At 37.1% G+C, this 19,293-nt stretch overlaps 1 protein-coding gene and 1 long non-coding RNA gene across 4 annotated transcripts in view; one reads left to right on the top strand and one right to left on the bottom strand.

Annotated features, from left to right (window-relative positions):
* The window catches only part of LOC129000151 (uncharacterized), a 63,306-nt gene that overhangs the window by 11,374 nt on the left and 32,639 nt on the right, over positions 1–19,293 (bottom strand). The window contains exons 3-6 of one of the 3 annotated variants that reach the window (XM_054427084.1): positions 6,116–6,227; positions 3,544–3,614; positions 892–998; positions 645–765 (exon numbers count right to left, since the gene is read on the bottom strand). In XM_054427084.1, the coding sequence (XP_054283059.1) occupies positions 645–765; positions 892–998; positions 3,544–3,614; positions 6,116–6,227 (411 nt within the window). Of the gene's footprint in view, positions 1–644; positions 766–891; positions 999–3,543; positions 3,615–4,263; positions 4,275–5,322; positions 5,339–6,115; positions 6,228–19,293 lie in introns of those variants that run through there. The other 2 variants (XM_054427085.1, XM_054427086.1) reach the window with 2 other exon arrangements.
* LOC129000152 (uncharacterized) lies at positions 9,588–12,395 on the top strand. The gene is made up of 2 exons (XR_008491345.1): positions 9,588–9,719; positions 12,202–12,395. It is a non-coding gene; the product is annotated as an uncharacterized LOC129000152 (long non-coding RNA).

Genomic DNA, 19,293 nt, shown 5'->3' with positions numbered 1-19,293 from the left:
TTATGTAGCAAAACAAATGTGAAACACCCACAAATGTTAAGAACCAAAATACTATGGGATGTTTAATATCTTAATATTTCATTGTTTATAGTAAAATGCTGCATACTACCCTCAATGTTATAAATAATAATGCATGACGAACTACCATCCTTGTACAGAACATTATAGTTTTGGATAGCTACATCAGCTTTAATTATCCATTTAATTTACCTTCTTGGTGGTTTGAAACTTAAACCAAGGTCTTTGTGGTTATTGGACTTTTAATCATCGATTCTAGTCAATGGATCAGCTGATCATAGTCAATGACAATGTCATTATTTAATTACTACAACACTAACCTTGCAGTCCTACTGTATTTGCTTTGAAATACGAGTGCAATCACAATCCCTGGTGAGTTGGAATTGTATGAATTTTATATATATGAGAAAAAATCCATCTCATGCATTTCTTTCACATTATAAGTCCGAGTAAATGATATTTTCCCTGATAGTACAATGTCATTCAAATGGCTATGGTGAATTGTACCTGATTAGACAATCTACTTTTCCTGACCATTATTTGTAAGTACCACTCACACAGTATCCACCCTAATATTTTATTACATGCATGAAACGTATGTCTCTAAACAATCAAGAATGTCTTACCTGATAAAAACAGTAAGGTGGTGATTCTTCGTCATATCCAGCCTCACCCAACCCAGTCTTGTTGAAACGCAAGTAGCCTTCCTCATCCATCAAAGTTAAGATGTTGCTTCTCGCAAAACAACTGTCAAGATATTAATATTAGATATTTCATAATTTTACATTCAAGGTTAACACTTTCTATTGATTGAATAGGTAGTGCTTCTCCAGAAAACGTATGCTCTAGATTATTTCAATACTCTTAGTTTACCTGATGGGCTTAGCTATCTTGACGAGCGGAAGGATTGATTCATCGAAGGGATGTAATATTGGAAACTGACAGGTCACCTCGGGATCTCTTTCGTCTGCGTAGAAGTCCTGTAAAATCATTCACTTGTTTAAAAACTAAAAACATTAAATTTGATAGTTGGTAAATGTGTATAGCAGTAGTTATTAAATAGACATAAAATGGTACAAAATGTTTAACTTTTAAATTTACCTAAAAAGCCTAATACAACACACTGTGAGTGATTTTTTTATGTGCTGACTTTGCCTTTTAACACGTTTGCTACTGAGCGTCGCATATATGCGACGCCAGACCGAGGTATACATTTGAATCTTACACATAGACCGGCTGTCACTTGGATAACATTACTCACAGAGACTAGTGATGTGCGATACGTATCGTATCGTATCGGAATATCGCGATACGCGAGGGACGATACGATATTTCGATACGATATTTGAAAAACGATGCGTATCGTATCGCCTAAAACGATATTTGTATTTATATCGGCACATAGAGCGATACGATTCATGTCAAAACGATATTTTTAAGCTCTTTTTGCGCAGGCCGAGCAAACTGCAAAATCTGTGCTCTGTGGATGTGTAGTTTGAAATAGGAATTTTTGACGTCTTTATTTTTGGATTTTACCATATTTTACTTGATAATGTCCCAGTCCCATCCACTGTCCCATCCCAGTCCAGTCCATTTCCACTAGCGTGCAATCTAGCACTAGCAGTGCAGAGTGTGGGAACTGTCTGTGGCACTACATTAATGTATCTGCAATCCTAAAATGATATGGGAAGGATAGGGAATCAGGTCCAAGACGCAAGGGAGTTGTGAAGGAAGGAGTAAAGGCGAGCAGTGAGGAGTGTGGAAATGGATTAATGTATCTGCAATACTAAGACTGTTTTCAGAGTAAACTAATGATTTTCCCCGAGCAAAGCTTGGTCCCCAGGTACTTATATAAATTTGCCGTTTCTAGGTTAGGTAGGGGAGGGGGGAAACGATACGATACGTATCGTTTTTTGATATTTTTGACGATACGATTCGCGTATCGCGATACAGACGCCCGATTCAATACGGCGATACGGTATTTTTTCCGATACGTATCGTATCGCTGTATCGCGATACGCGTCCGTATCGCCCATCACTATCACAGACCACGGGGGGGAAACCTGTAAAACGGTGTTCATCTACATTGTAATACGCTACAATAGTGTATGTAAATAATTTATTCTTGTTTTTTTGTATTTTTTATAACCTTTTGTTATGTTGCATATTTGCGACGCCCGGTCTACAGCGAAGACAATAGTAAAAATTAACATAGTTTTCTTGAAATAGACCATACGTCGCATATATGCGACAGTTCATTTTTTGTGTTTTGAGGTGAAAGTAAGTAAAAAAAAAATTAGTTAAAAATTATTCAAGAACAGTTTATAACTGAACAAATATAAAAGCTACATACTGTAGGATAATTCAGCATACATACTGCATACATACATACAGTGATACAGAAAAGTAATGACCAGTTTTTCCAACTATCATATGATGTCACCAATCATCATATCCACAGACCAAGCGACACAGTTGTGCGTCAGACATCTCTGTAGACCACTACAGGGAATTCAGTGCCTTCAAATAGACCGTTACAAAGATATAAGCATTTTAATAACATTCAAACCCCGACGCAAATATGCGACGGCATTCTATTTTAATGTGACTAGCTAGTCATATGGGTGGAAACCAGGCCGTCGCATATGTGCGTCGCTGGTCCATGTGAATGAAAAATTTTGTACTATTGCAGTAGCGAACGTGTTAAAGTATTTCCATTGTACTGTAGGACACAAGGAATCTTTTCAGCGAATTAGCATTAAGAAACTAGTGTTTCTGATTGTGCCATAAGTAAAAGTTGGTTTTGTTAAGGGCTGTTCACACCAGTGTCGGCCGACGTCTTACTACACCTTTGGAGCTCTTAATGTTATTTAAATGTGGATGTTCACACCGGCGTATTAATTCGCAAGCGAAGGGGGGGTGGCAGTCGCTGCCGCTACACCTGCTAGCTACACAGGGCTCTCGTTGCCGAATATGCGTATGCCCACTAGCAGCCTGAGCTGTCACCGTCACCCTTCTAAAATGATCTAAACTTTTCAACATCATTCATTAGGCGATCCATTAAATGGTGAAATTCACCCAATTGGTTTCTTCTTTGACTAATTGGATGGATCCATTTAGCTCTTTGGGATGCAGAGTATAACAGCAACAGTTCGTTGTCACTATCACTGCCATCACATCACTCTCCATCCATGGCAGAGTATCTACATTTGTAGGATCGCATCATGGTATTGAATAGGACACCATTACAGGATCTACTATGGGTGCAAGGTATGATCTTGATCTGTGAGCAGATGGGGTGTGGTGCTGGCTGGTGGAAGAAAAAATAGCGACGCCACGCCAGCTACGTAGCTAGTTGTAGCAAGCGATTTGAACAGTGCGTGGGTGACATATACCAAAGACTTAGTAGGAAGTCTGTCGACGCCGGTGTGAACAAGCCTTTAACAATTAAAATTAGATAAAAACACAACGAAACAAAATCAACATAGTGTATTTTAAGTGCTTAAAATTGGGCCACTGAATTACCTTGTATACGACCATAGATTCCAATCGAGGCCCAAAGAACTCCTTCTGGACATGATGGACTGTTACAATTGCTGTAAAAACATAATGACATTGTTAAAGGCTTAATCAATCTTTTTCATTAAAAAGGGTTACTGGTATGTGATTTTCAAGATACCGGTTTCAAGGTACTGGAATATTAAGCCCTGGTGAATATTGTGGTGCATAATGGTGAATATTATATTTTCTAAATCTTACGTGAATTAAATTCAACATTGTAACAGTAGGTAAAGCGTATGATAGGTAGTTCAATTGTGAGTTAAACCGATTACTCTCTACCTTACAAAAGACACAAACTCTGAGAAGTCTGTCTGCTATGCTTTTTGTCAGCCATCTACTAAAATTTGTCAACATTTTCAAGAGTCTGCTATAAAAGAAAAACATCCTGAATCCAAGACCTCCAATTTTAATAGTCACCCAGCAAGAATTGTCAAATCAAAAACAGAAGCAGTGTATACTTGGCAATTTTGCTCAGTTTTGATAGGAAAAGTTAGGTTCAAGGTGTCTTACCGAGAACAGTAAGAAAGATGAGGGCAGGTTCAAAGTGTCTTACCGAGAACAGTGAGGAAGGTGAGGGCAGGTTCAATGTGTCTTTACTGAGAGCAGTGAGGAAGATGAGGGCAGGTTCAATGTATCTTTACTGAGAGCAGTGAGGAAGATGAGGGCAGGTTCAAGGTGTCTTACCGAGAGCAGTGAGGAAGGTGAGGGCAGGTTCAATGTATCTTTACTGAGAGCAGTGAGGAAGATGAGGGCAGGTTCAATGTGTCTTACCGAGAACAGTGAGGAAGATGAGGGCAGGTTCAAGGTGTCTTACCGAGAACTGTGAGGAAGGTGAGGGCAGGTTCAATGTGTCTTACTGAGAGCAGTGAGGAAGATGAGGGCAGGTTCAAGGTGTCTTACCGAGAACTGTGAGGAAGGTGAGGGCAGGTTCAATGTGTCTTACTGAGAGCAGTGAGGAAGATGAGGGCAGGTTCAATGTGTCTTACTGAGAGCAGTGAGGAAGATGAGGGCAGGTTCAATGTGTCTTACCGAGAACAGTGAGGAAGATGAGGGCAGGTTCAAGGTGTCTTACCGAGAACTGTGAGGAAGGTGAGGGCAGGTTCAAGGTGTCTTACCAAGAGCAGTGAGAAAGATGAGGGCAGGTTCAAGGTGTCTTACCAAGAGCAGTGAGGAAGATGAGGGCAGATTCAAGGTGTCTTACCAAGAGCAGTGAGGAAGATGAGGGCAGGTTCAAGGTGTCTTACCAAGAGCAGTGAGGAAGATGAGGGCAGGTTCAAGGTGTCTTACCGAGAGCAGTGAGGAAGGTGAGGGCAGGTTCAATGTATCTTTACTGAGAGCAGTGAGGAAGATGAGGGCAGGTTCAATGTGTCTTACCGAGAACAGTGAGGAAGATGAGGGCAGGTTCAAGGTGTCTTACCGAGAACTGTGAGGAAGGTGAGGGCAGGTTCAATGTGTCTTACTGAGAGCAGTGAGGAAGATGAGGGCAGGTTCAATGTGTCTTACTGAGAGCAGTGAGGAAGATGAGGGCAGGTTCAAGGTGTCTTACCGAGAACTGTGAGGAAGGTGAGGGCAGGTTCAATGTGTCTTACTGAGGGCAGGTTCAATGTGTCTTACTGAGAGCAGTGAGGAAGATGAGGGCAGGTTCAATGTGTCTTACTGAGAGCAGTGAGGAAGATGAGGGCAGGTTCAAGGTGTCTTACCGAGAACAGTGAGGAAGATGAGGGCAGGTTCAAGGTGTGCTACCGAGAGCAGTGAGGAAGATGAGGGCAGGTTCAAGGTGTCTTACCAAGAGCAGTGGGAAAGATGAGGGCAGGTTCAAGGTGTCTTACCAAGAGCAGTGAGGAAGATGAGGGCAGGTTCAAGGTGTCTTACCAAGAGCAGTGAGGATTGAGGAAGATGAGGACAGGTTCAAGGTGTCTTACCAAGAGCAGTGAGGAAGATGAGGGCAGGTTCAAGGTGTCTTACCAAGAGCAGTGAGAAAGATGAGGGCAGGTTCAAAAGGTGTCTTACCAAGAGCAGTGAGAAAGATGAGGGCAGGTTCAAGGTGTCTTACCAAGAGCAGTGAGAAAGATGAGGGCAGGTTCAAAAGGTGTCTTACCGAGAGCAGTGAGGAAGGTGAGGGCAGGTTCAAGGTGTCTTACCAAGAGCAGTGAGAAAGATGAGGGCAGGTTCAAAAGGTGTCTTACCAAGAGCAGTGAGAAAGATGAGGGCAGGTTCAAAAGGTGTCTTACCGAGAGCAGTGAGGAAGATGAGGGCAGGTTCAAGGTGTCTTACCAAGAGCAGTGAGAAAGATGAGGGCAGGTTCAAAAGGTGTCTTACCGAGAGCAGTGAGGAAGGTGAGGGCAGGTTCAAGGTGTCTTACCAAGAGCAGTGAGAAAGATGAGGGCAGGTTCAAAAGGTGTCTTACCGAGAGCAGTGAGGAAGGTGAGGGCAGGTTCAAGGTGTCTTACCAAGAGCAGTGAGAAAGATGAGGGCAGGTTCAAGGTGTCTTACCAAGAGCAGTGAGGAAGATGAGGGCAGGTTCAAGGTGTCTTACCGAGAGCAGTGAGGAAGATGAGGGCGTATCTGAGCCTCATGTTGAGAGTATCACCTGAGTGACTCCTGAGGGACGCTGTAGTGGTCAGGGACTTGGACCATGGCTGACAGGTCTGCAACAATAAGATATTAATCAGAAAAGCAATAAGATTGTAACCTTCTGAAGGTTTCATGAAGGAGGTAAACTCCAGGGTTTTATTTTTTATTTTGTAATAACAAAAACTGTTGTGTCAGAAAGCATTTGAATGACTGAGCATCTTCCTTCCTTGAATGAATGAAAAGCATCTTCATTCGAGCTTTGAATGACGAGACGCTTTTCATTCACCCCTAAGACTTTCTATAATTTGTTTTGGTCAGCTTCATTTGAGGCTGGAGCTAAATTCCAAGTGTGCTCTCTTACAGCTTCGTTATTGACATCCAAGAATAAAATGTAACTTACATAATTAAGTTTGTGTATACTATAGTTTGAGACTCTATGGTGTATGTATTTATAATATTTAAGTTTAACAGGATAGGATTAGTAGACCTTTGGAGGGTGTCGAAAATGAGTTAAAGAAGTTACTCCCAGGATCTTGTGAGAAATCTATTTTCTTTAAAATTGTGACAAAATAAATAGTTCATGGATGTGGTTTAATTTGTTTGTTGCTTTAAATAGATGCAATCTTCAGGGTAAACCCTCGTTAATATTTACCTATATTACTAAAATAATTGGCTTACTTTTTCAAATCGAAGGAAATCACGGGCAAATAGGGAATTTTAGTTTTGTACCCGACGAGAGTTGGCAGCGCCTGTTGAATTGCCCCCAGCTGTTAGGTATGCAACACGCGAACACAGCTGTCTGCCGTATCACATCGCTAAATCGCGGGCGTCTCAGTCATTATGTTAGATGCAATCTGTTGAACGAATCATCTATATTTTATTTCAGTGGTTTAGCATTCGTGCAGATAATAAGTGTTGTACTTGGGTCTTGTTTTATTTCACTAATTTGTTCAAGCCCTTTACTGGATTGGATTCCGTTCTGTTTCGTGTCTAACTGACACGGATATTTTATGGTATCTGAAAACTTCCGAGAGATATTTTAGAGTATTATAATTAAAAATACATAAAAATGTTATGTATATAATTCACTATTAGTAAATTATAAATGGATTAATGCATAAAGGGATGACTAAATGAACGGATGAATGGTCGGAACACAAGATTAAGAAATCTATATATATAATTCCGTAAGTCAAATTTTTGTAAAGAAATTGTGAGTGACTGGATGGCCGTAGAAGGATGGGAGGGGTCTTATTTTAAAGGTCTTGACGTGAATTTTGAGGGAAAACTATTCATTTTTCTTATTTTTTTTACCATAATTTCGCAACAGAATAAAACTTTTCCCATTAAAACAACATGGGGTTTAATTTGTTTACATCTTTTGAAATTGAAACAGCTGTGCCACAGATTTGAAAACAGTGATCAATACACGCATTTGGTTTACTTTTAGCCAGTCAACTATGAAATGTATACTATAATAAAACTGAAATATTGAAGATTAGTCGGAAAATTCTTTGTTTATATTTAAATCATATACTCAAGTTTCATTTTTTCATGCTTTTACGTTATTGTCGTGTTAAAGGAATAAACGACATAGAATAAATATTCTGTATAAATAATCAAAGAGTCGAAATTAAATCTAACTTCTGTTTTGTTTTTATTTTTAAATCATATGTTCAAGTTTGTTTTAAATGATGTTGTTTTCTTTATATTTCTACACATTTTAAGGTTAAGGTTGTGTAAATATATACAACTAAAATAACCTATAAATGTTATTGGTTCTAAAATGGTGTATTTGCATTCCTTTGTAAGTAAATTTTTTTAGTGCAGTGAATATACAACGTAGAGTAATCATATTCGATCATACTTTTATAAAATCACCAGGGATTCAAGATGTTTTGGTATGTAGGCTGCTGGATATATATTCTTTTCATTATAAGTACTGTAATTAAGGGGAAAGATAACGCCAGGGGAAGACCACAAAGGCGGAGAGCTGTTCATAGGAATGACAGTGCGCGTAGGAGAGCAAGAATAGATAATGACGAATTTAATCAAGATATGTTACAACCCCTTTTTAGGAGACCCATGGTAGACGAGAGAAATGTAAAGATCCATGATGCACGATTACTGGACCAAGAGTGCATTCAATATAGTGCTCTTCATTTTAGAGAAGAACTAACGAATAATCATTTTATGACATGTTGCCATAACGGACTTATTAACCTTCCTCAGTCAAAAACTAATGTAGAACTTACAAGTTTGTTTGAAGAGAGCCTACAACTGTATAAATTCATTCGACAATGCAACAGTGCGATGGCTTTTGCTTATTTTTCAGCCAGTAAGAAAGATATTCCAGGAAACGGACCATACTGTTTCAAAATTCAAGGACAGATTTATCGTTCAATCTCAGATTTGCTGCCTCAACATGATGAAGACCCCGTGTATGGCCAATTGTACATTATTGACATATCAACAGCAACAGAAATTCGTCAAAGGCGTCGAGAAAATAGTGACTTAAAACCTGAAATATTGTCAAAACTAGCTGAAATTCTATTAGAAAATCCATTTGCACAAATTTACAAAAGAGCTTCGGAAGAAATGGTTGTACAATGTGACAGTGAATTAGAACTTAGGTTTGTAGACAGGATAAATATGGATCGTCGTAGGTATAATAAGCCTACTGCAGATGAAATTGCAGGCGTCTTCAATTCATCTGAAGGCGAACCTCCACTGAATTTTTAAAATTCCAAACAGGGAAGTTTTTATTTATCCTCATTAACCACAAGACCAAAGCTACCTTAGTAAACCAGTATTTATTCACAAACAATGATATGTTTGCTGCCTTTTCATGTTAAACCACTGGAGTGATTCAAATTATTTATTGAAAATGACATCAACAAAAGCAAACAAAGAAGAACAACAAACTGGTTTTTACACAAAAGATATGGTGTAGGGATGCCTATTCTGACACATAGATAATGTTATTTTGAGTTTGTTTAAATACCGGTATTGCAAAAAGTTGTTTTACATTTGAGCTTTTTAGGGATGAATGAAAACGCCTCATTCCCCAGTGCTTATCTACAACCCCACAATAGTGAGTGAACATCGTCTCATTTATTCTGGGATACAACTACGCTAGATGTTCGCATCTATTGTATTTTGATTTTGCCTTTTGTATTTCTTCTCCAACTAATTTTGGGATTTTAGTAAGTTCTCCAAACTTTGAAGATAGTTTTGACATGGAGTTAATATAGGCAGACGTGTTTTATGACCACTATGTGTCTCAAAATCTTCCAAAACATTTAAAACGAACCAAAATATCACCCTTATGTTAGTTACTTCATGTTAGAACTACTTTGCGAGTTTCAGTAGCATCCAAATGGATGTTAACTAATTACTAACACATGGTTGGTTATGGCAATACCTGACGTGGATTGATGTAGACTGATGTTTGATGCTGCATATTTATGCTACAGTAGGTTTAGTCGTTTTGACATTTTTACAAAATGGGAGCCAACACAGGTGCCTATATATTCCTCTTTGTTGCATTCTCTGCGGCTGTATCGGTAAGTAATATGTTTACACACATTTTATATGATCCTTGGTGTGGTTTTAAAAGAAATATCTTAAAATGATTACCTACATATACGGTACCGGTATTGCTTTTGTGGCATTTTATGTTTATATTTAGTAGATCTAGTAATAAAAGATTCTCAAAGGGATTACGACGTAATTGGTTTGGTTTGTCTATCAGAAATTTCAGGTGAACATTTCGTGATTGTTCATGAATATGATTAGAGTTGATTTGATCATAAAATATGATTTCCATTATGAGGACTCATGAGGAAGCAGCTTTCCAAGAATTTGTAGTATACTATTTATATTCTTAATGTATAACGTCACTTCTAATGTATGACTGGAAATGGAATACAAGCCTTGGATATTAAAACGTTTGTTGGGACAGCATTTACGAACAAATGAATCATGAGGCCCTTTGATTTTGTTTTTTATATTGTTTATTATTTATTTCATTTATCTTTGACACCTCTTCCTACAAAAGTTATACAATACTATTACCACACTCAATTATTTTCACAAATACCTTTGTGTAGTGGTTGGTAACACCAATTATTAAGAATTTATGAAAGATGTATTAGAATTTTTAGTAAAATATATTGAGGAGAAGTTAATGTTGTTAATATTGTCACAAATCAAAAGTCTAGCATTTTAAATAGTTTTGACAGGTACATTAATGTGAGTAGTGGCATTTGTCGGAGTAAATAAATGCCCACTTTAGGGCACACGCTCCTCAGCGATTGTTGAGGGAAATCTTAGGAAACTTTGATGCGGTTAACATTGTATTTTGACAGGTTAATGTTATTAGAATACAATATTGACAACATTTGTCAAAGTTGGTATAAAGCATTGCTTTGATATGAACACTATGTCTAACTGTCTTAAATTAATCCGACGACATATTCTGAGAATTTCAAAAGGCGTTACAAAATGGTGCATAACAAAAGAATTTACAATTACATATGTGGTAGAAAGGATTCTTTTGTTTCTGAAAACGAGAAATAATTTTGTTTATGAAACTACATAACATTTCACTATGTCAGATTTCTCTGAATATTCTGGTTAACGGTTAAAGCAGTTAACTGATGTGAACAAGCCGTTGGTTACTTCAATAATATATTATACGTGTAAAAGTTTGTTCATATTTTTTATACTTTTGATTCTCTCTCCAGGCTTGTTTAAACTCATTCCAATGACGTTTAAATAATTTAAATTTGTAAATTAAATAGAAAATATTCTTTAGGCAAACCCTGTACAGAAGAATCACATCACTGTCGAACCATACCATTCAATTAATTCCCAAATGTCAGTGAACAGCAATTATCAGAGATAATTGACGTGGGTTGACGTTTACACCACATTTTACACAACATTCAGAACAACTCAGTGACTTTATATTCAGTTCAGAATGGGGTATAACACTCCTGGATGTGTGTTTTTGTTTTATTTATTCGCAGCAGCAATTTCTGTAAGTATTTTTATTTCCACACAATCAACTAACCTTGATTCAGAACGCCTTTCTGAATTTGCAAGGAATTCGTAACAAAAGAATACAGATTAAATTAGGGAAAATGTACCGGTATTCGCAAACTGTTTTGAAAGTATGATAGAAAGTGAGAAGTTTACGAATAAATGATTACGTAAGATCACGAATACTATATAGTAATCGTGCGTAAGATGTATAATGTTTTAATGGAAAAGCGATTAAAAGACTGTGATTGGGATTGATTGGATTGGAATAGGTTTGAATAGAAGGATCGAAACATGCTTGGGATACCTAATGTATTAGGCGTTACTCTAAATGGACAAAAAAAATAATATTACACCATTAGACAAATTACTGACAAAGTAAACATATGTACCAGTTTTAGAAATTATTGTAACATTAGTCGTAAATGTTTGCCAACAATGAATTTGTGTACAGTATTTTCTTTTTATAAATAACCTGCAAAAACTAGCCACGTTTGTATAAACACCCGATTCAGAGGGTTTTATTAAATAGCAGTTTTCTTAGTATAACTACAAACATTTCGTGTATGTTATGGGAATATCTTTTAATTTGTTTACTGTCATAATTGCCGTTTTCAGACAATGCTTTAAAGTTGCCAACACATTCTTACAATACCAGGTACAAAACGTGATCTCCACATAGACTTTATAAAAAAAAAAGAAAAAAAAACATGTATGTTTGGGACAAAAATTAATAACTTTTTTATAAGAACAAACTAAAAGTTAAAAGAACTTGTACATTTTATAAGATTATTTAATCAACCAGGTATATGCCATTAAATAACTTCCCACTTATTGTAACTAGACCAAATATTTTAGTTTTGCATTTTCATTCTAAATGGTATATATTTGAGAGACGTTTGATACTGTGTTGTTGGTAGTTAGACAAAACGTTGGTGCTACTCTATGGAATCTACTTAAACTCGTAATTATCCCTGTATTCTAATGTTTATGGTGTTTCAGACGGCATTCATCGGTCTGGGGGCCTTCACACCACTCTTGCTGGGGGCGTCAACCCTCACCGTCCCCTTCGCCGTGGACTTGAGGGATTTCAGGCTGACTCACAATTGGTTCTACCGACCACCCACCGATGGCGCAAACACACCCCAGCCATAAACTGTCACGTCACATGTTGTGAATAAATACTTGTCACTCTGTGTCACTTTTATTATATAGCCTACTGTCTAACATGTGTCAGAGCTGTTGGTTGAAGGAGGGAATAGTACAAATTTTGGAACGTTTTCCTCAAGAATAGATTCTATAGCGATACAGCAGGGTGTTTATTTCAAGTTGAGATGACGGAAGGATAAAGTTGAACAAGTGGAAGCTTTGTTACTAAGGTCGCCAGGTTCTTTAGTCGGTACCATTAGTTTGCTCTAGTAATCAAGGATCGCGGGCTCCAACCATCAAAAGTTACTGAATTGTAATAAAATATGTTTGTTAGCTTTAGTGTAGATCTAAGTGTCGTGGTGAGAAACTACTTTCTATCAAGAATGCTTAGGGGAATTAGAAAGGCTCGTTTACGTTAAGCGTAGAACATTTCAAAATGTTGAGTTCATTTACAAAACTAAACTTAGTTTCCCCATAGAGTTGGTTGTAATGACATGTTTAGGAAAATATCTTCTTTGAAGACTTATTGTCATAAAAGAAGAGAAGTGAGGTTTACTAGTATTCAAATGTCTAGGGGAAGGTAAATTATGTATAGTTCTCATTGCTTAGACTTAAAGAGGGAAACAGAGACTTGAACAAATATGCAGAAATTTAATTATTAGTCCCGTGGTAACAACAAAAGCCAAATTGAAGAATTAAGGTGTTTGGAATCAAGTTGAAACGTATACTGTTACATTTACAAACAAGTAACTTACGCATATATCGCGGTGATGTGCAATTATGAATGTTACAATTTTTCAATTACAAAATGTTATAATCAAAGATCTTACTCACTGTAATTCAACAGCAATCACCGTGTTCAAACAGAACAGTAGACGGTTTCACTAGGTTTTTTACGCGCCACACCAAAGTCTGTGAAGGAAAATCTCCAAAACAAGAGAAAGGTTCCGTTATTGTTCAAAAGGAAAACTAGACTAGTAGTGCACAGTTGTTATCAGCTCTGATAAAAGGGAAAGAAACGAACGTTCGTCACAGATAATGGTGGTGACTTACTAATTAACTATCGCTACAACTTCCGTCAACTCTCTGCCCTGCACTGGAGTAGGGATAACGCAAGGACTAATTACTACAAATGCATTGTAGTTGTAGAAACAGAAAGTTTAAAAAGTTATTGATTTGGGGAGCGTGCTGGTCTAGTGGTAGAGCGCGGGACTTCATCGGTCCCTAAAGGTCCAGGGTTGAAATCCCGCCGAATCACCAATGGATTTTATCTAAGGGATAATGCCGCAAGCCGGCCAGTAGTCAGTGGCGTCAATTCACCAAATCCTTGGGGGAGGGCAAACACCGGGGGGTATGGGGGGTATGAAATACCAGGGGGGGGCCCAAGGATTTGGTGATATGATGCCACTGAATGCCTCTAAACTTACAATTTGAACTACTTACTGTGTTTATATTTTGTACATATGGTCATAAAAGTAAGTTTGAAACGATATTTTTTGTTGAGTGAGTAACGTTGATTAATTGTAAGTTTAGAGGCATTGAAATTTTAATGTTTGTTACAAAAGCTGATAAGCTGTTACATTTAGATTTAACTTTTCATGTCTATGTTAAGTAAAAAAATAGCAATTTATTCTGCCTTCTTTGGCTTATTGGTTTTTAGTTAGTTACAAATCTTACATTTTAATCAAGCAAATAAACGGTATCACCAATCTGACAAGAACTTTCTCTCTTTATCGAGCTACAACTCTTACCAGTGGTAAGCGGTGGGAATGAATAACGTAATGGTCAAAAGAAACAATGTGCCAATAGGATCGGATCGGAGAGTAACGAAACGGAACATAACAGATAATTTCGAATCGAAACATAACGTAACGACACGAAATGTAACGGATCGGATCGAATCGGAACGGAACGTAACTGAACAGATCGGAAGTGACCGAAACGGATCGGACCAGACCGGATCGGACCAGACCGGATCGGACCAGACCGGATCGGACCAGACCGGATCGGACCAGAACGGATCGGACCAGAACGGATCGGACCAGAACGGATCGGATCGGAACAGAACGGATTAGATCGGACTGGAACGGATCGGACCAGTTCAGATTGGATTGGGACGGGTCGTAGCAAATCGGAACGGAACTGAACGAAACTAATCAAAACGAAACAAAACGAAACGATACGAAACGAAATGATTTTGACACCACGTGTCATTAACCTATTTAAGACAGCCTCAACACGAGTTTTCATTTCTGACATGTCCTCAGCGTAAATCAGAATTTCATAAATATAACAAGCATATCCTTCAAGACCCATTAGTATTTGGTCCATTATTGATTGGAAAAGCACGCCTGCACTTGTTATTCCATAGGCTAGCCTGCGATATCGGAACAAACCCTTGTGGGTAGTAATTGTCAATAATTCTTGTGATGATTCGTCAACCTTAAGCTGTAAATTTGCTGCAGAAAGGTCCAATATAGCATAAACTCTAGCACCTGATATTTTGGTCGAAATATTCTCTGGATTTGATAGTCAGCCATTAGTATGATTAGTAGAACTGTAGATTTGGTTGAGGAAACAGAGATAATAAAAAAAGTTTATGAGCTTACTATATTATTTCTTAATTTTTATCTCATATTTGAACATTGACATATTACCATTATTAAATACTTAATAAATCTGTACCCAAGAACATAAACCTAAACTAGGCAGATCAAGGTAATACCACGGTAATGCCAAGTCCTAGATTCACCACAAACCTCAAGCTCTCAGTTAAATCTTGTTAAGCTATCTCGGGAATTCCATTGATGTGAGTATCGCTTCGGTAAATATATAACCTAAAGGGTCTTTAAATTTTTATTGTGTATATTTTTACTGTGTTTATATTTTGTACATATGGTCATAAAATTAAGTTTGAAACGATATTTTTTTATTGAGTGAGTAACAATGATTAATTGTAAGTTTAGAGGCATTCAGTGGCGTCATTTCACCAAATCCTTGGGGGGGGGCAAACCCCGGGGGGTATGCTGGGAATACCCCCCAGCAAACAAGGGCCCCCCCGGAAAATTTTGCAGTTTTGAAACAAAAAAGAGGGGTTTAAGCTTATTTTAATTGTCAAAAGCACTTCAAATGAAAAAAACGAATGAGTAAAATTTATTTAAATTTAGGCAGAAAGTTAATGAAACTACGAATTATTGAAAACAGACAGAAACACAATAATTTTATGTTGGTAAGTTAGTCATCTAAGAAACTTGATCAATAGTTCCATGATGTATTAATATTATGTTTGTTATTACAGATTCATGACCAATTTCTCTTGTACAACATTTAGCAATGAATACGGTTGTTCATAGCCTATAGTTTATTTTGTTTTTTAAATAACATACAAGTAATTAAGAACTTAAAAGCAAATCAAATTTTATCACCAATAAAATAATTTGACACAAAAATACAAAAGGCTATTTAACTATATTAAATTGGTAGTCTACAATGTTCAAAATTAATTACATTAATTTATACACATGTATAATTTTAATGCTTGAATAATTCATAAAAGTATATATATAAACTAGAAGTTGGTGGTTTATCGTACAGCACCAAACAGAAAAGGTAAATGAATAACAAAACTACTAATTTATGTACATCTGTGGTATTTTTGACATTAGTCATATGGAAAGTTCGCTTTAGAAAGGAATTACGACCTTAACACTATTCGTGCTATCGACATGTTTGAACATAAAAGTTGCATTTATTTCAATGTTACGCAATTGCGGGAATTCCCGTCATCAGCACCCAACGTGTTAAAGAGCAAAAAATTGAAAATAATTGATAGTTTTGCGCAAGGTTTCTCGTCATGACAAACATTTTAAGTATACGGTTTATTGGGGTGTGACTTTTATTTTTCTCAAACGTCCATGGCTACTTTAGAATTTATATATGGACTAGCTGGCCCGACAGACGTCGTCCTGTCCTAATGTGGTTTTATGTCAAATGCTCGTTCATTTTAAGATGAGGTCGTTCGCATGGCTTAATCACGTCCTGGTTGAAGTTATTTATATGACTAAGTGCTGATATGTTGATGAGCAGCATTAACCAGCTGGCCTACTGGTATATTGCAGAGGTTTGGTCGTCAAGATCTCGGGTTTAAATCCCGCCAACCACCAATCAGCTTTGGCAATGTAGTTAATGCCGCGACTCTCCATGCATAAGCTGAAGTAATGTGTGAAACTGTTCCGGGTGAGGGCCTTGCGTCCTAGGATGTGAAAGTAAGAGATAAAACGTGTGTATAATTGGTGATCCTACTCGGTAGCATACAAGTCGATAGTATACTTGACATGTTAGTCTGTTAAGTCAAGTGTTGGAACCATTCATTGTTTAAAACATTGTTAAGTGCGGTGGCTGATCATAATAGACAGACATGTTTGGATTGCGTTGTTTCTTTGTGTATGAGAGAGAAAGATAGGCAACAAGCATAAGCGTGTTAAGTTTGCGATGAGCAAGTTCGTGTCTCGTTGGGTAATTTGTTCACTCTCTCAATGGGTAATAACTCACACAGATTAACTCTCCGAGGGACACCTAATGTAATCGTAATATTATTGTAATTATGTGAGTGGTAAAGGGGTAAGGGAGGCCCATAGCGTGTATGTACTTGTGTGTATAGTAACAGTGAACGAGCCAGACATATACAGTCATGCACTGAGTGGTTCAACAAACGTCATTTGGTCACGTACATACAAACAAACTCATTGAATAGTCAAATTTCTGGGATGATATAAGTATAACCACAACAAGAGACGGTACGCTTAATTTCTGTTGTCTTAAGTATTTTTAATTTGACTGCACAAAGAGTAACAACAATATCGAGATGACAATGATTACAAATTATGACAATGATTACTGTGATTGGAACGTGATGTTACTCATTTCAAACTGGTCAACTTTTTACGTATGCGCATTTTAGATTAAATTCAATGGGAAAGAGTGTAATGAAGACGTCTGTTACTTTGTTAAGACCAGCTGATTCTTCAGATGATTAATAACTCTGTGACAGCGCCAGATGGCTTCCTGCAAACATTGGCAGTTGCGCCAAAACTTCTCAGTTTCTGGTAGAATTAAAGACGGTATAAAACCTTTTGAATGTATAAATAGTTGACATTTTTGTCAAGATATTTTACATGTACGGAAAGTAATGGGTTCCAGACGCCTAGTATTAGGCCTACAGCTGCAAACGATTTCTAAAATGTGATAACCTATCTGAACGTAATCTATTAAAATAAACTTATGATTGCGTAGGTTTTAACAAAATTTGCGAAATATGAATAAGTGAACAAATAAATATGTCCAAACGTAGTAACCACTCGAGGAAAAATAACGCCAGAAATCGTCTCAATGAACAACACATTCGTCTGTTTGTTATTAAGTTTATGAATCATGGAAGATCCTTAACAAATATTAATACACTTTTACAGTAAATCTGGCTATAAAGAGTGATATTTGTAGTAAGTTTGATTCTAAGGCAATACAAGCGTGAAAAAAACGAGTGGTCATTTCGGTGTTTACGTTGTTTTGTATCTCGATCACATTATTACTCAGAGCTCTCTCGACCCCCAGTCTCCTACCCCCCCCCCCCACCCCCCCACCCCCCCCCCCAAACCACGAGAATCGGTGAAATGGGGTTAATGTCCTCCCCCTGTTGTTTCCCATTTACTTAACATTTTCTCGCTATATGCTTACACTGTAGTTGTTTGGAAGCATTTCGATGTCCGTAGCTCTGAAAAATAAATGTTGTAGAATTTATATATTTATGAAAAAAGATTTAAAACACATTAATTAATACTCGTTTCAATAAAATTAAATTTGATCACCATAAACAATCTTCACAACCAAGCAGAATTTCGTTGAATATTTTGCAAATTAATTTGTAATTTTACGTATATTGTATTCACAACAGTTAAAAATTAGTCTTACGGAGTCTTTAGTTTTAATAAGTTGAAACATTTAATAATGAGAACATATCAGCTAGTTGAGCTTGTATGTGTTGTATATTTACAGCTACTATTTTAATACCAATACAGTGTTTTAATAATATACTTCAATTTGGTTTGATTTTAAATCTTCAATATGACACATTTCACATTTTTGGGGCTCGGCCTACCTAATTAGTTTTGAATTTTGAGAGTATTCCTATTATTAAAATGTGTTAACTTTTAAACATGTAACATGTTATTCCCTGTTGCATATTTTAAATTCAGACCCCCCGCCCCCTTCATCTCCCTTCATTTTTCATTGAATTAACTTGGTAAATTTGCCTAAATTACTGTATGTACAAGTATTTTGAATATAAGGTGCAATTAAATTACGAAATATGTTTTATTAAAAATGTTTATGGCCTAAAAACTCTTGCCTCATTATACCACATCGCCACATTTCTTTTCAAAGGTTTATTTAAAACGTTACTCTGTACCAGGTTGCCCACCTCGAGAACACACGAGATGACGAGAGCTGAAAAGGGGTGTTTTCCACCCACCCCCTCCCCCCACACTTCCCTTTGAGGTCTAAACACACGTCAATAAACATAACACTCTAAACGCCCCGTCCCAACAAAACTTCAGCTCTTAATTTTAATTACCCTCCGTCTCAACATGTTGGAGTCAGTTGGTGGAAAAGCATTTTTCCAAGAACGAGTTTTCTTCAGTTTCAAATTTCAGACGTATCATTTGGCTGGTAGCCTATTGCAAGGATTGGAACCTTGCAAATCATTTTGTTATAGCAAATTGCTATCCAACTAAGCTATGTTTAAATAAAATTTCAGTACAATAATTTATTGGTAATGATTTTATTTTATTCAACTTTTTCCCCGAGTGTCAATTGGTGTCGTTCTGAGTTAGGATTTTAATAACGATAGAACCTCCAACTGTAATGGCATTGATTGCGGTAATCAGTCGG

Source organism: Macrosteles quadrilineatus, unplaced genomic scaffold (assembly GCF_028750875.1).
Source record: "Macrosteles quadrilineatus isolate MER2022 unplaced genomic scaffold, UCM_ALF_1.0 Scaffold_8__2_contigs__length_117827958, whole genome shotgun sequence".
NCBI lineage: Eukaryota > Metazoa > Arthropoda > Insecta > Hemiptera > Cicadellidae > Macrosteles > Macrosteles quadrilineatus.
Note: the sequence above shows the minus strand (reverse complement) of the source record. Positions and strands in the feature narration are given on the sequence as shown.